This window comes from Aplidium turbinatum, chromosome 17 (assembly GCF_918807975.1).
Source record: "Aplidium turbinatum chromosome 17, kaAplTurb1.1, whole genome shotgun sequence".
NCBI classification, from domain to species: Eukaryota; Metazoa; Chordata; class Ascidiacea; order Aplousobranchia; family Polyclinidae; genus Aplidium; species Aplidium turbinatum.
The window spans coordinates 11096387-11114851 of NC_137488.1; the positions used below are offsets into that span (position 1 = coordinate 11096387).

Here is an 18465-nt window from a genome sequence, read left to right on the forward strand (position 1 = left end):
CGATTGCATGGGTTCGATTCCCACCCTCTGCTAATACTATTTTTTCTTCTTCAACTGAACTGAGTGCAAGAAGAATCGTAGTGACTGCAAACAATGGAGTTTATGAGAAAAGTTGTGACTAAAACACCAGTAATGTCATATACGATACGCATGGTTGCGGTTGCCTCTTCGGGCAGTGCAGTACGTAAAAGTGCCTACCGACAAAAACAGCAAGGCTGTCAGAGTTGCCACTTTCCAGATATAACGCATTTGAAAATTTATTATCAGCATTTCAAAATGTTTCAAATTTGCTGAGTTTCGAAATTAATTGTTGCAAAGCATTGAAATTGCGTATTGTGTAGCTTTATTTTTCTTGTTTGATCCTAACTAGCACTGAAAAAGAAATATTGTATTTAGATGACAACTGTACGTACGCAAATGAATATTATAACTAAAAATATCATAAATTTGTAAACTGAAACGATAAATTTTAAAATTGTGAGTTCCGCTCATGTCATCGTTTTTTTTTTTTTTTTTTTTTTAAACGGATGAGTGTTTTTATGGAGATAGTTGGGTGAACAAATCGTAAATATACACTTTTTATTAATGATTACATTGATACTTTTTTTGCCTTCCTGAAGATACGATCATTGTCATGAAAATGTTCTGCTGTCGCCAGAAGCGGGAGGGGGGCGATTTTAACAAAACACAATGATGTGTTAAGTCTACATCAAGCTGACCTTTCAAATACACCATGAATGAAGAAACTATTATGTGTCTTATGGGGATCGATCGCCTTTATCCTGGATCCGTCAATGGTAGCGGCTGTTATGCTGTTGTGACAACAACTCATAGTTTTCTACTACTGTACGATGACCTACTTCAAAATGCCGTTTTTGGGTTGTGGCCTTGAAATATAGAAAAAGTTTGTGGTCAATAGAATGAAAGATTCTTGGTATAGAATATAATGAAATGAGGTTTTTGTATCTTAAATTGAAAATACTAGAGGACATAGAATTGGAACATGGAAATATTTTATTTCATGTGATGCCAGCATGCCACCATAGACTGCCACGGTTTTTAAGACAAATTTTCAGCAATGCATAGTGGCAACTCTGTTGCCTACACAAGTCAAATTGTAAAGGTAAACCTGTTAGAACTTAGAATTAGAAATATGCCAAGTGTTGAAATACTTTTTGAAGCAATCAAAAATAAAATTGAATTGTTTCACATAGCCTACACAGACATTTTTGGGTGCTCTTCCACAAGACGCCCTGTTGGACAACCAGAAAAAATGATGACGTCAGACACATTGGAATGGACTATTATGAAGGAGGAAGTGCGGGGTGGAAATGCAATGAAACACACCAGAAGGAAATTGTCTCCCATTTATTGATTTGTTGTTTAATTTAAACAAATTTGCGATCGTTGAAAAGCACAAGCATAGATCTAACCAACTAAGTTAATACCAAGTCCCAAAATACTACTAGCTCCATGTGGTGGCCACCTAAACTTGACCAAATTCAAACCATTATCAAAAGTTTATTTGCAATGATAAAAACATTAAACGACAACCAATTAAAAGAACATGTTACTGCTTATTGAAGTGCTAACTTTCATTTTTATATCTTATTTAATATGCGCGCAATCGTTGTTCGAAGACAGCTCCCCAACGAAGCTTTTGCCTAATGCATTTTAATGGCGAATCGATCGTCTTCCAGTTCACGCCCTGCGTGTTCACGATAATTAATTGTCTCCCATTTATTCATTTCTTGCTCAATTTCAACAGATTTGCTATCGTTGAAAAGAACAAGCATAGATCTAACTAACTAAGTTAATACCAAGTCCCAAAATACTACTAGCTCCATCTGGTGGCCACCTAAACTTGACCAAATTCAAACCAATTTCAAAAGTTTATTTGCAATGATAAAAACATTAAACGACAACCAATTAAAAGAACATGTTACTGCTTATTGAAGTGCTAACTTTCATTTTTATATCTTATTCAATATGCGCGCAATCGTTGTTCGAAGACAGCCCCCCAACGAAGCTTTTGCCCAATACATTTCAATGGCGAATCGATCCTCTTCCAGTTCACGCCCTGCGTGTTCACGATAATTAGTTGTCTCCCATTTATTCATTTCTTGCTCAATTTTAACAGATTTGCTATCGTTGAAAAGCACAAGCATAGATCTAACTAACTAAGTTAATACCAAGTCCCAAAATACTACTAGCTCCATCTGGTGGCCACTTAAACTTGACCAAATTCAAACCATTATCAAAAGTTTATTTGCAATGATAAAAACATTAAACGACAGCCAATTAAAAGAACATGTTACTGCTTATTGAAGTGCTAACTTTCATTTTTATATCTTATTTAATATGCGCGCAATCGTTGTTCGAAGACAGCCCCCCAACGAAGCTTTTGCCCAATGCATTTCAATGGCGAATCGATCGTCTTCCAGTTCACGCCCTGCGTGATCACGATTCTTCTTCTTGCGTTTGAGATCACGATAATTAATTGTCTCCCATTTATTCATTTCTTGCTCAATTTCAACAGATTTGCTATCGTTGAAAAGCACAAGCATAGATCTAACCAACTAAGTTAATACCAAGTCCCAAAATACTACTAGTTCCATCTGGTGGCCACCTAAACTTGACCAAATTCAAACCATTATCAAAAGTTTATTTGCAATGATAAAAACATTAAACGACAATTAATTAAAAGAACATGTTACTGTTTATTGAAGGGCTAACTTTCATTGTTACACCTTACTTAATATATGAGCAATCGTTGTTCGAAGACAGCCCCCCAACGAAGCTTTTGCCCAATACATTTCAATGGCGAATCGATCCTCTTCCAGTTCACGCCCTGCGTGTTCACGATAATTAGTTGTCTCCCATTTATTCATTTCTTGCTCAATTTTAACAGATTTGCTATCGTTGAAAAGCACAAGCATAGGAATAACCAACTAAGTTAATACCAAGTCCCAAAATACTACTAGCTCCATCTGGTGGCCACTTAAACTTGACCAAATTCAAACCATTATCAAAAGTTTATTTGCAATGATAAAAACATTAAACGACAGCCAATTAAAAGAACATGTTACTGCTTATTGAAGGGCTAACTTTCATTTTTATATCTTATTCAATATGCGCGCAATCGTTGTTCGAAGACAGCCCCCCAACGAAGCTTTTGCCCAATGCATTTCAATGGCGAATCGATCGTCTTCCAGTTCACGCCCTGCGTGATCACGATTCTTCTTCTTGCGTTTGAGATCACGATAATTAATTGTCTCCCATTTATTCATTTCTTGCTCAATTTCAACAGATTTGCTATCGTTGAAAAGCACAAGCATAGATCTAACCAACTAAGTTAATACCAAGTCCCAAAATACTACTAGTTCCATCTGGTGGCCACCTAAACTTGACCAAATTCAAACCATTATCAAAAGTTTATTTGCAATGATAAAAACATTAAACGACAATTAATTAAAAGAACATGTTACTGTTTATTGAAGGGCTAACTTTCATTGTTACACCTTACTTAATATATGAGCAATCGTTGTTCGAAGACAGCCCCCCAACGAAGCTTTTGCCCAATGCATTTCAATGGCGAATCGATCGTCTTCCAGTTCACGCCCTGCATGTTCTCGATAATTAATTGTCTTCCATTTATTCATTTCTTGCTCAATTTCAACAGATTTGCTATCGTTGAAAAGCACAAGCATAGATCTAACCAACTAAGTTAATACCAAGTCCCAAAATACTACTAGTTCTATCTGGTGGCCACCTAAACTTGACCAAATTCAAACCATTATCAAAAGTTTATTTGCAATGATAAAAACATTAAACGACAATTAATTAAAAGAACATGTTACTGTTTATTGAAGGGCTAACTTTCATTGTTACACCTTACTTAATATATGAGCAATCGTTGTTCGAAGACAGCCCCCCAACGAAGCTTTTGCCCAATACATTTCAATGGCGAATCGATCCTCTTCCAGTTCACGCCCTGCGTGTTCACGATAATTAGTTGTCTCCCATTTATTCATTTCTTGCTCAATTTTAACAGATTTGCTATCGTTGAAAAGCACAAGCATAGGAATAACCAACTAAGTTAATACCAAGTCCCAAAATACTACTAGCTCCATCTGGTGGCCACTTAAACTTGACCAAATTCAAACCATTATCAAAAGTTTATTTGCAATGATAAAAACATTAAACGACAGCCAATTAAAAGAACATGTTACTGCTTATTGAAGGGCTAACTTTCATTTTTATATCTTATTCAATATGCGCGCAATCGTTGTTCGAAGACAGCCCCCCAACGAAGCTTTTGCCCAATGCATTTCAATGGCGAATCGATCGTCTTCCAGTTCACGCCCTGCGTGATCACGATTCTTCTTCTTGCGTTTGAGATCACGATAATTAATTGTCTCCCATTTATTCATTTCTTGCTCAATTTCAACAGATTTGCTATCGTTGAAAAGCACAAGCATAGATCTAACCAACTAAGTTAATACCAAGTCCCAAAATACTACTAGTTCCATCTGGTGGCCACCTAAACTTGACCAAATTCAAACCATTATCAAAAGTTTATTTGCAATGATAAAAACATTAAACGACAATTAATTAAAAGAACATGTTACTGTTTATTGAAGGGCTAACTTTCATTGTTACACCTTACTTAATATATGAGCAATCGTTGTTCGAAGACAGCCCCCCAACGAAGCTTTTGCCCAATGCATTTCAATGGCGAATCGATCGTCTTCCAGTTCACGCCCTGCATGTTCTCGATAATTAATTGTCTTCCATTTATTCATTTCTTGCTCAATTTCAACAGATTTGCTATCGTTGAAAAGCACAAGCATAGATCTAACTAACTAAGTTAATACCAAGTCCCAAAATACTACTAGCTCCATCTGGTGGTCACTTAAACTTGTACAAATTTAAACATATATCAAAAGTTTATTTGCAATGATAAAAACATTAAACGACAACCAATTAAAAGAACATGTTACTGCTTATTGAAGTGCTAACTTTCATTTTTATATCTTATTCAATATGCGCGCAATCGTTGTTCGAAGACAGCTCCCCAACGAAGCTTTTGCCCAATGCATTTCAATGGCGAATCGATCGTCTTCCAGTTCACGCCCTGCGTGATCACGATTCTTCTTCTTGCGTTTGAGATCACGATAATTAATTGTCTCCCATTTATTCATTTCTTGCTCAATTTCAACAGATTTGCTATCGTTGAAAAGCACAAGCATAGATCTAACCAACTAAGTTAATACCAAGTCCCAAAATACTACTAGCTCCATCTGGTGGCCACCTAAACTTGACCAAATTCAAACCATTATCAAAAGTTTATTTGCAATGATAAAAACATTAAACGACAACCAATTAAATGATTGCTTGCACAGTCCCATTGGTCATTCAACCACCAGTTTGTGTTTAGCTTGTCTGAAGACATATCACAGTACAACGTGTACTTTTCTGTTGTGATAGCATCAGACCCAACCATATGGCTTAAACTGTCATGCCAGGTCCCACTTGATACAACTTATTCATAGTGTAGAAACTGTTAACAACAGTTAACCATTTAAAGTTACTTTGGGAGCAGAAAAAAGAATCAACTGACCTCGCCACTAAATTGCACAGCTCCTTTTCAAAAAGCACGATGGCTCATGTCAAAAGAATTATGCATCCATTAAAAAATAAATTTACCAATTCAACATGTTTTTGTTATTTCTATTTGGAAACCGTTGCAGCAAGCATTTTACGCTGAAATTTATTTAAAGTTGCTTTCGTATTTTTTTAGATCTTGGATATCGCCACCAAACGGTCAACCATCACCATCATTATGTTTCGGCCACAGGGGTTTATACGAACCACATTGAAAACCTGTGGCTGAATTGTAAACGGAAATTTAAAAGAATGGGTGGCACCACAAGGCACATGATACCTGGGTATCTTGATGAATTTATGTGGCGACATCAGTTTCCACGGGGACGACATTTTCCGGAAGTTCTCCGCGCCATAAGGGAGTCCTACCCCTTACTGTAGCCGCCACATCGTCCATTTGCCAAAAAAACAGCCCTTTTCAGGGTTACCTAATGATAAAAAAGGGTTGCTGCCCAAATACTTTGTAATATTTATTCTATAACAAACAAACTAGGCTAACAAAAGTGCAATGTCAGATGAAACAAAATAATTTTTTTAACTTACGTTTGTAACATGATTTTTGTGTGTCAACGTTTAAGGTTTGGACCTATGAATCATTTTGTTTACACACACGGATGCCTTTAGGAAAAAGACTTCGTGTGGTAATGAAAGAACACGAGAATGCAAGCCCAAGTCATTTCATTACGGTTTCGTTACTTACCTTTGATCCATATTTAAGCCTAGGTTTATTAGGCTTAGACTAAGTGTTTTGAAAAAATTTCTTGGCTAAGCATTGAACAAAACATAAGTATCCGCACCCACTATCTCGCTGGTTGTTGTTGCTTTTTATTATTTGCAGAGGATTCTCCATCCAAATAGGAACAATTTTCTGTCTCCTGCACTTAGAGCTGACATCACTTGCTTCCTCAACCGAGCTTTTCCAGTTGATGTCGACTGAGGGCCGAGTGACAACAATTCTTCCACGACCTCCCAAAGGATCAAAGTTCTACACCGCTCTAGAGCACACATCGCTTTCCTATTGATCAGTGTTTGTTACATTACTTGATTCGGACAAGCCATTACACCACAAATTAGGCTATTTGTGTGCCTGATCCTCATCCTTTCTATGACTTTAGCATTTTTTCTATATAAATAGGAGACAATTAATTATCGCAATCACGCAATGTGAATCCAGAAAGACGATCGATTCGTCATTGAAATGCATTGGGCAAAAGCTTCGTTGGGAGGCTGTCTTCGAACACCGATTGCTCGTATATTAAATAAGGTATAAAAATGAAAGTTAGCCCTTCAATAAGCAGTAACATGTTTTTTTAATTGGTTGTCGTTTAATGTTTTTATCATTGCAAATAAACTTTTGATAATGGTTTGAATTTGGTCAAGTTTAAATGGCCACCAGATAGAGCTAGTAGTATTTTGGGACTTGGTATTAACTTAGTTGGTTAGATCTATGCTTGTGCTTTTCAACGATAGCAAATCTGTTGAAATTGAGCAAGAAATGAATAAATGGGAGACAATTTCTTTCTGGTGTGTTTCATTGCATTTCCACCCCGCACTTCCTCCTGCATAATAGTCCATTCCAATGTGTCTGACGTCATCATTTTTTCCAGTTGACCAACAGGGCGTCTTGTGGAAGAGCACCCATTTTTGTTTTTGAAATTTGTTTGTTTACAGAAATGAATTTGATTGATTGATTGTAACAATGGAAAGTAAATTTTATCTGGGGTGTTCAGAAATAAACTAAAATGATCCGGTGAAGTGGTATCTTGCATGATGAGGAACTTATGTTGTTCAATTATTCGAAATATTGTTAAAAAAAGGTTTTTAAATTTTTTTTTATTTAGACCCACGTCCTTTCAAACGTCTGCGCGACGTTTGAAAGGACCTGGGTTCGACACCGTTTCAGAGCACGCAGCTGTGTCTCGGCAAAGACACTTAATGGCTAGCCAAAATAAGGGGAGCAGCTGACTCGAAGACTATATGTCACTTTGCTGCTTCTTGTCGTCTGTTGTATCGCATCTGTGATGATCGCAGTGTACTGTATGTTATCGCAATGGGCGCAAATAAAAGCATTATTATTATTTTTATTAGAAATCCTGAAAGGTAACGATAGTCAATTCGACCTTTATGTTCTGTTTCATACAATTGGACCTTGTATTGTCAATCTAAGGTACGGTAGTTATAGTGAAACTTACTGTTTCACTTTTGCAGCATTCGTATACCTTCTAAAAGATTTTGATTTTCTGTATTTTGGCTGAATTTTTTACTTTGCAAATTTGGTCTACTTTGCATAGAGTACCGCTAATCTATTTAAATGTGTTTTCATTAACAATTTTGATGTTGCAGCAATGACAATATGAGTTCACCTATTGAAAAGCCTGACACACCCAATATTCCACAACCACTTGGCTTGGTTCCTCTATATCCTTTTCCTCCTTTGGTCAACAGAAAGGATTCAAACGTCGAGAAACATTCCCAATCTCTTGTTCATTCTGGAGCAACTTTTCTTCCACCTCTTTTCAATTACTATCTTGGTATTGATGTATTGAAGCAAAATGCACGTGATGCTTCCGAAGAGATCTTGAAAGAAGTGGTTGCAGAAGAAGTTAGTAAATTTTACTTGTTTGGGTTGATGCTACTTTTCTATTCCTGCACACATAAATGACCATGTGTTGATGTAGACCTAATGCTTTTAACTGTATCTTTTTTCACGTTGATGAATGGAATGACAGGTTTGTAAAGACTGCACAGTGAACAAGTGAATCATGACACCCGCTACTAATTACAAAACAGGCTACTGCTTGTCATCATGTCAAATTATTGAACAATTTTAAGTATCAAATTCAGAAGAAAACCATGTGCAACTCAGTAGATGTTTTCTTTTTACTTTTATTGCAACAACATACAGGACACTACGGTCACAGTTGCAACACAACCAACAATTGGAATCAGCAAAGCGACATTGAATCAGCTGCTTTCATAAAACTAAAGTGCTAAACGTCATAATCAAATCTTTCCACACCACAGTAATTTTGCAGTGCTTGTAGTAGATTTTGCAGTTTGCAGTGCTTGTAGTAGATTTTGGGGACTTCATTCACTGCAAGGTGTGTGTGTTTTTGTCCAATTTTTATTTAAAGGGATAGTAAAGGAACAACCTGACTTGGCGATTTTCCACGTTCTTTGTGTTTAACATGCTACCATAAAACAATTTTCAATAAAATTTTGCCCCATTGCGGTCTGATCAGCATTCCGTGCCCGCTTTTGTCAGAGCTTTTAAAACTAGAATGGTCGTGAGCAGCGAAGCGTGCGACTGTACAGTCTCAGTCACTATAGGCGAGCAATCAGTTGATCGCGCAATAGTTGTTACTGCGGGCGATTTAACTGCAGGCTATGTATGTATGTACAATACATCAAAACAGCAGATTTCAACATCAAAACATCAGACAGTTTGCTCAAAACATCAGATCTGATGTTAGTGTTAACGTGGCTTTTGTTATTGCTGTCGATAGTGACGTATTCTCGAGCAGTGTTTGCACTTTTTGGTCATTTTGAAAAAAAATAAAAATAAATGAAACATTGAACTTTGGGCCTTGCCAGCGCCATTGAAAACAAATTTTTTTCGGTAATTCTTTTTGAAATGTATTCTTGAATGTTCAGTTTACGCATTTTAATGCTTAATTCTCGTTTGAAAATTTCATTTACCATGCCTTTAATTAGCGATAAACTTAACTGCTGGTTTTTTCAGATTTTGGAGTTATATGAGCAGTTGTTCACTCATGATGGAGAGTTTTTGGATAAAGTGCTTGAAAGAGAAATGCAACAAAAAGAAGCACAGCATGACAGGTGAAATTGACATGTTTGATTTGTGTTTTATGCACAATTGAACATTGTAAACTACTTAATTCTCGGAAAGCAACAGGTAGTTGGCTAGAAAAAGGTTTTAAAGCTTCTGTAAAAGACTTTTTGACCAATGCTGACTCATTAGAAGCCTTTAATAGCTCAAAACAATTCATAAGGCACAGTCTCATCTCGCTTATGTGTAGCATCAACCGAAAAATAATGTAGCTATATGTTGTCCACTGTAATCCAACAGGAACATTGCAAGGCCAGTTCTTCAACAAGCACCTCACCTAATTAGTTTTCTCTTGTCCATCACAAACTTCAGTTGCAGTGATTGGCCTCACAGGATGCATGTGAGACAATCTCTTAGTGGGAAAGGGTGTTTTGGTTCTCAGAAATTGTAACTAAAGCCAGGGGAATATATATCACCCCTGTCTAGGGTATTTCAACTCCCCACCATTAAAAACTCTGTCTGGACTAGAGATGTAAATGCAAAAAAACAAACCGTTTTTTTTTTTAAAACCGTTAAAAAAACACTCGTTTTTTTGTTTTTTTTTTCATATTTTTCTGGAAAAGTTGCAAATTTTTTACAATTTGCAGTTTAGTTTCATTACAGTGCTCTTGAAAAACGTTAAACTAGTAAAAATGGTTTTATGGTTGTGCTGAAATTCCTAAGTGTTTGTGCTGGGCAGCAGCATATGTTTTTTGCATAGCCTAGTCCTACGTTGTTTCGCTTTCTTCTTCATTCTCAGGCATGTTTGTGGCAGTAGACCTGACAAACATTGAATTAATGCAATTTGATACATGACATAATGTAGATGAGTTAATTTATTTTTCCTTTTATGGAAGTTAGCCTACAATGTTACTATACCGGGACTGGTTATTCTTGTGGGCTACACACTCAATGGGTTGATGAAATTTTGGCAAAAACAAGATGGCAGTATTCGGGTCTGCTACTATTCGGCTAGTCCGATTGGGCTAGTCCGATTCGGCCATTACCCTATTCGGCTAGTCCGATTGGGCTAGTTCCCTATTTGGCTACAGTCTTTATCAGTTAGTTCCCTATTCGGCAATTTTTTGAAAATCCAAGGATAATCCTTCTGTAAATCCAACGACGCCTTCCGTTTATTTAGAGAATTTTGTATTTTATTCCTCAATAGGCTATCGTTTCTTTTGCATTCTTGCATTTTATCCAGTGTTTACCTTTAAGTGCCTTCCCATACGGCAAAAATCAGTCATTTTTACATTGATTCAACGTCTGCAGACGTTAAATCAATGTAAAAATGGCGGATTTTGCTGTCTGGGTGAGCCATGTGATAAATTAAAGCCTTCGGTTGCGTCATAATGGATTGCGTGTAATTACCACCCCTTGACGGAGGAGCAAGACTACGCGCGCCGGTATTTGAAAGAGAATAGCTGAGAAAAACGTGGGAAACGAGGTAAAGTTGTTTACCATAGAAATGCTTGTCACAAAGCAATAACGAAATTCTGGAAAACCTTTTCGAATGCGCTGATTAATGATTTTAATTGGGAAAGAAAGCCAGAAGTAGACATTTTTTATTCAGGTTAAAGTGAAACCACTCTACGTTAGACTAAAATTCAAAGTAACTATCAAGTTGCCTTGCAAAGCGGAAGATCAAAGTTCGCAAAACCGGTCGTAAAGTTGATTTTGCCCAAAAATTAGGTCGTTGAAATCAATGCTTAATTACTCGTAACTTTCACTTGATATAGGCCCAATTTTTTTTGTAGTCAGAGTGTAAAGATGGAGGTTTGATATTAATTATCGAATTGAATCGCCGGTTAATACTTACCGCCGGTTAATTCTCTAAATTGATGGACCGTGCATTATCGTAAAAACTGTCCGTCCGCGCATTTGCCACTTTGACTATATATGATAATATATGACTTTGTTTTAGAGCATCAAATTTATGCTATCTCCGTAATTAATAACTCGTGTGTAAGTTTTTACATGTATTTTGAACATAGGCGCCTAAGCCGTGGGGGCCTGGCCCCCACGCATATTTCTGCGTGGGGGCAACTTTTTATGCTGTATTGATACATAAAACAATAGATGAACTAGCGATCGGCAGCAGGAAAACATTTTTTGAATGCAAACCGCAACAGCTTCGCAATAAATAATCACTAGAACGAGTAGCGATGCTACAATCCCACACCAGACAACAAAAATCTGTCATTTTTACATTGATTTAACGTCTGCAGACGTTGAATCAATGTAAATATGATTGCTTTTGCTGCCTGGGACATAGCAAAAATCTACCATTTTGTGTCGATTCAATGTCATCAGATGTTGAATGCACCCAAAAGAAAAACATAATTTGCTACGTAGACGGAGCGTGCGTTTTGCTTTATGAGCTTGCAAACAGACTTGATGTCGCTTTCGAAAGTCGAAACCTCTGCACTGCTGTGAATTGCGCGGTGCCCAGTGAATCGCTCGCTGTGAAAATAAACTTAAAGTCTCGGCCCGAGGTAACCACTAACCAACGCAACAAGGGCTGGTACAAACCGCATTGCGCACACGCCGCATAATCAACGCAGTAACGGACTCACGCAAACTGAATGGCGCACACACGACCGTTGCCATAGAAACCCGATCAAAGGCGGAATATGCGCAGTTGCGCATCTTTTGTTTCATCTGCAACCCGAAAACGGGCGTTTTACAGCGGTCAGTCATAAGTTGCGATATTGTAGTGAAAAGGGAACTATGTCAAGTCGAAAACTTAATCAAACGTCTCTCCGTAACTATTTTTCAAAGGCTGCTTACGGATGTCAGCAACTTTTAAATGTATTCAAGGTGACGTGCTGCTGAATTGATGTTAACATGAATGATTTTACTTTCCACAGGTATATTTTCAAGCGTATGGTCAAGTTAGTATTTGCATTCCATTTTCAAAACATTGTCATTCCATTTACAGTGTACCTTTTAGTAAGCCTTTTCGTCTCTTGTTTCATGCTAATAAATCTAGTTCGTTGCTAAACTTTATGTTGTGCTTAGCTTAAAGAGTCGCAGTCCATCAACCGCTAGCAAACGCAGACGCATGTCATGTGTTTGCTTAACCGAAGTGGTCGAGTTTTGTTTATAATAATTAACGGTAGGTCGAACGTAGCGATAACTCCGAGTGTGGCAATAAAAGCAATCCTAGTGTGACGGCATAATTACGTCATCCATCTGCGTGACATTTGCTGAATTTACGTTGCTGCTGATAAAACACGCTTTCGCCCCCACGGCCAAAAAATAGTTAGGCGCCTATGATTTTGAACAATAACACACTCGAACAACTAACAAAACACTTCTGTTTATCTCATTAACCTGTATTGTTAATCATGAAAAATGTTGTTTTGATGTAAAACACATATTTTGAACGAACCCAGACAACAAAAATGACTGATTTTGCCGTCTGGGAAGGCACTCAAAAGTAAACACTGGATAAAATGCAAGAATGCAAAAGAAACGATAGCCTATTGTGGAATAAAATACAAAATTCTCTAAATAAACAGAAGGCGTCGTTGGATTTACAGAAGGATTTTGTTGGATTACAGAAGGATTATCGTTGGATTTTCAAAAAATTGCCGAACAGGAAACTAACTGATAAAGACTGTAGCCAAATAGGGAACTAGCCCAATCGGACCAGCCAAATCGGACTAGCCGAATCGGGCTGTAGCCGAATAGGGTAATAGCCGAATCGGACTAGCCGAAACGGGCCATTTTGCAGTATTCAGAGCACACATTACCTTGTTTGTGGTAATTTACTAATGTAAGCTATTGCCAATAGCTTGTTTAAACATGTTTTTTAACTGATAGCTTAACAACGATGTATTTATGCTTTATAAATGTTGAAACAGAAGTATATATTCTTTTCGTGTGTTGTAACTTGTAATAAGGTCTTAGACACTTTGTCATTGCTGCTTCTTGCAAATCATTTGCGACGTAATACAAGAGATCTTATCACTGATATTTTTAGTCGTCAAAAGTAAGTGCATTTGTCAGAAAAGGTTTAGGTTAATGTTCCTTTCAAATGCCCACCAGGGCCACCACCCATGTTGACTATTGCTAGACTTAACTACCAACCCTGAATGAAGAAATTTTCCCTTTAAAGTGGAGTTTTTCAGCACTGCTCAGTGTTCACATAGTGAATAAATGCTTCATAATACTTTTCCTGACAAGAATAAAGTTTTACCCATATTCCCGCAATGCAGGATAAAAATACAAAACAAACATCAAAGATGAAAACTTATTTTATTTGGGAACTAGGCCAACTACTTTTTGAGATAAAAAGAAATTGACCTCTTGTCGTTATGCACCAATAAAACCATGATGCATAACTTTAATTTTTTTTTTTTTTTATTGGGTAGAGGAAAGATTGACGAAAAGTTTGGCAAAAACAGAAAAGTGCTAAAATTTCAAAGTCCTGCAAACTAGTTCAAATTGGATGGATTAAGTGCAACCATACTTCTTTTAAACATGTCTATGACAGCACAATGGTGTGATTAAGGGAAAACAAACATGACTATGACATCACAAAGGAGTATTGAACCTCTTCAGGGAAAATAAAAAACATCAAAATGTTTCCATCTTTCACTGTACATTTAAATGTGATTTGGGCTAAAAGTTGGGACTTTAGCACTACACTGCTTTTGCCAAACTTTTCATCAATCTTTCCTCTAGTCTACCCAATAATTTTTTTTTTTTAATTTACGCATCATGGTTTTATCGGTGCGTAACGACGAAAGGTTAATTTCTTTTTATCTCAAAAAGCAGTTGCCAAAGCTTGTTTTAATGTTCATAAACAGATAGCCCACCCCAAAAACATGGGGGTAGAGCTAAAAATTATCCAAGTATGTTGAGCGGTTCTTGAGATATTGCCGTTTTTCTATTGCTCCTTATCTATGAAGCCATCTAGTGGCTAAGGTTATTTCACTTATAACTCGAGAACCGCTTGTGTGGTTTTCATCAAGTTTGCACCAAATGCACATCAACTGGAACAACTCTTGACGTTGTACTGGAAAAGGTGTGGTGTGCTGGTCAAAAGTGCCTTTGTGAAGCAGAGAAACAGGACACTAACCACCTAGTCCTAACATGCCCATTAACCACAGTCTCAGGTGGCTTCGAAACTGTACACGAGTGTGGTACTGCATTTAACAACTGACTGAACCAAATTACATACAATACTTGAGATGTGCCAACCATAGGACACTGTTACTACCATTTGAGACGATGAGAAATCTCTATGGCTCGTGTGTTGAGACTTGAGATCTACAAAATTGCAATGAAACAATATACCAGACATATAGTCTGATTTGAAATAAGTTATACGAGTTATGAGACTGTTTCTTTGTTGAAAGAGACGCCATTGCAATGAGTTTACCCTAATTGCTGCATATTGTGACATTTAATGTCAAAATGTGTAAAAAAACCCAAAAAAAAACGATAAAAAACAAAAAAAAACGAACGTTTTTTTACATCTCTAGTCTGGACTAATATCTACTATCATCCTTACCTAAAATAAAAAAAATTGCTGGCGACTTACATGAACCAGTTCAATCACTACTTACCAGCACCTTTGAAATTATGCATGACATGCACTTTTTTTTACAAAATAAAACTCGATTTAGGTTCGTTAACCATCTTTGAACATGAAGTGTACACAGCAGACTACTTAAACATGTGTTTTTCAGGGTTTCAAAATCGCTTGCAAGAGATGTAATTGAAGAAGTTCTAAAAGTTGCCTGCCGTGAAACTGTTCTAGATGTTTTCGATGATATGATCTCTAATCATACAGATGAAATGAAATCGCGATTGATAACTGATGACCTTCTGATCAAATGTGAAGATGAATTTTTAGCAGAAATTGCCAGTGAAGTATTAGAAATGTGCACTTGTGGAGAGACTTGCATGCTCATGATTCATGAAGTTCTTCAAGGGGAAGCCAAATCTGTTGTGGAAGAAGTTCTTACGCAATACGGTGCTCAAGTTGCTTTTCAACAGTATAAACAAATTACTAAGGTAAGTGCAACATAGACATGTAGCGTAGTTTTTTTTTAAACCTTGCGTGGTTCTATGTTATCTTTATTGTAAATTACAGTACAACTTTCAAGCTTTTTGTTTCTTTATTTTAGCATGACACTGTAATTGTCAAAATTACTAAAATTTAATTGAAATTACAATGAATACTTTACTAAGTATGTATTGTACATGTCTATTGCTTGCAACTAACTGTAGTCATTTCTGTACTTGGAGTAAATGGGAACGGTAGTGTAAACATTTCCTAGAATATGTCAAACATCATTTTTCTATTTGGCAGTTTGCTGCAGATTATACCCTCGATGGAATTTGCCAGCAGATTCTTCTTCCTCGTAATGATTCAGCCTCTGTCACTGATGACATGGTTTTGGATCATATGGTGGCTGAAATACTATTGAATAAAGCTTTAGAATTAGACAAATGTTACAGCCAAGAGAAATGCATACCTCTTCTCTGGTATAAAAAGAAACTTGTACAAAATATTGTGCTGGACGACACGCTTGATCAATTATGTCAAGCTCTGGATGACGAATTGTTGTGAAACATGATTTTTTACACTTTAAAGAAAGTTGGATTTTTATTTCACTGCGTTTCAGTTTATAGCTTTTATAGTTTTTTAACTACACGTTTTTGCATATTTTTGCCGGATTGCATAAGTATGAAGCGAATGGCTTGTGTATAATTTATTTAATATGTTGGCTGACACATTTTCGTTTTCTAACTTGACTACTAAACTCGCAACGAATTGAAAAAATGTTGATGATCGTGGTTAGCTTTTGTTCCATTTGCATAATTGTTTTATGCCACTGTATCTATTTTAACCGATTCTTCTATATGACTTCAATTTTACATGCGTGTTCATTCTTCAATTACTCATGTTTAAAAGCTCATTTTTACACAAGTATTAATATAATAATAATAATATAATAATAATTTGATGTTGTAAGCACCAAGGTGCTTTTTCATCATTCTGATATACTACGGTCATATATACATGAAAAACACATACACAAAGTACTGTCACTTAATACATACCGTATAAACACGGTATCAGGAATCATACAGGAAATATTAGTACAATTAACACACTTCAATGAACAATGGACGTATATACAAACACCCCTACCATTATTGGTAATGGAACAGAAAAGGTTAAATCCATCTATATTTAGCTCTTGTGAAGTTAAACCAAATTTCGAATTTTTAGGCACTACTTCAACAACAACAATTATTTTTGCATTTACTTGGTGTTCTCTGGCAATCAATTCATCTAATTTGATTAGTTAGCGTATCCGAGTTGGTATACAAAACAAGGCACTCTTTATCTTCTGTTGAGGTGATCATTTCATGTTCACCTTTACCACTTTCATCTGTCTGATCTGCCAGTTGTATTTTTCGACATCGCTGGTGCATGCACTCCTTGTTGCATTTAGTCTGTCCGTAGATCTCTGCACCTTTGTCTTTCCAGTCTTTCCTTCTTCACAAATAAGTTTTTTGACTCTTTCATAATTTTGCTATTTTTTATCAAAACAGATACATCGTCCTCGTCTTTCAGAGTCACCAGTAATGGTCGAGCATCTCCATCTTTCTTAGGTTTGCCAAGCCTTCTGTTGTTGGATACATCAATGTCGCATTTAACATCTTCATTAATTGCTTGATGTAACTTAATGGCATTAGCTCCTTTTTGTTGACTAGTTGTGGCTGCTCCTTGTGGTTCAAGAAGGTTGAAAATTACAACATTTTTCTGTCTTCGTTTTCGATCTTCGAGTTCAGAAAGTACTTCTTGTGTCATTTCTTCTTTTGATTGTGTCACTTTTAATGACTCCACCTCTTTCTCAAGATCAATAATTTTTATCTGCTGTTTCTGCTGAACCTTGGACAGTCTTGCCTGTTCCGTCTTTAATTCTGTCATGCTCTTAAGAATTTTTGCCGTTGTCGCTTCACACTTACGACAAAACCACTTAAGGCAATTAGTATTATTGTCATTCAGGAAATCGTAGATGGTTTTACTGATACCTTCACAGTTTGGATGATGTCACAGTGCAATGCATCCTCCCCATCCAAAATGTTGCTTGGGCATGAGCCACATTTCACACCCACCTTGCTTGATTTTGGTGGCAAAATTACATTAACAAATTTACAACGCAGGATATAACCATATTCAAATAGAATCCTAAACCTTCCTATCCTAAACCTAGGAGTGGAAACTTTTACCTCTTGCACAACTTTTGGATGTGAAATATTTTATTCATGCGTCGAATGCAGTTTACCTATGTTTTTGTCAGTTGACGTTTTGTTCTATGTTAGTGTAGTCTACCTTGTTGTAGCGTACGGTTTCTTTTCGGAATTAACCTACCCTTATCTCTATCACGATGTTAATTTGTTTATACAGAGAGTCAAGAAGTATAGGCAATCACCCGGTTATAATACGATTGAAAATTTTTCTTTGCTGGAATGTTATTTGCGATTAAAACTACAAGATTACTTGATGTTTGTGGAATAAGCTACTCAAAAAATGTCTGCAACTCCGAACTACATTTTATTGCAACAAATAATTGTTACATTTGCAATATGCTATTATTTTTCAAGTCAGTTTTGGTAAACCATTACCTTTGGTAGAGACTAGAGAGGTTACTTTTTTAAACCATACACAGACATAACTGAGCAACAACACAATATTTTGCTTTTATATGCTTAATAAGGGCTATATGCATAGCTGAAAACATTCGCTATTTTGTTTTTATAATGTTAAATTGTTGCTAAGTTATGTCTGTGGATCATATAACTATCATATACAACAGTTTGTTTGTAAACGTTGATCAATAATTAAATCTAGGTGCTCCTTTTAATGTTATAGTCACCTGTTTGTTACATATTTTTACAATTTTATTGAAAGTTAAAACGAAACATTACTGCAGTGA

General features: G+C 36.4%; 1 protein-coding gene across 1 annotated transcript; it reads left to right on the forward strand.

Annotated features, from left to right (window-relative positions):
- Positions 1-7924: 7924 nt before the first annotated feature.
- Positions 7925-18394, forward strand: LOC145786736 (uncharacterized). Its single transcript, XM_082598464.1, has 4 exons — positions 7925-8269; positions 9410-9507; positions 15199-15526; positions 15825-18394. Exons 1-4 carry the CDS (start codon positions 8021-8023, stop codon positions 16083-16085), a joined length of 936 nt encoding a protein of 311 aa, XP_082454590.1. The 5' UTR covers positions 7925-8020; the 3' UTR covers positions 16086-18394.
- Positions 18395-18465: the final 71 nt, after the last annotated feature.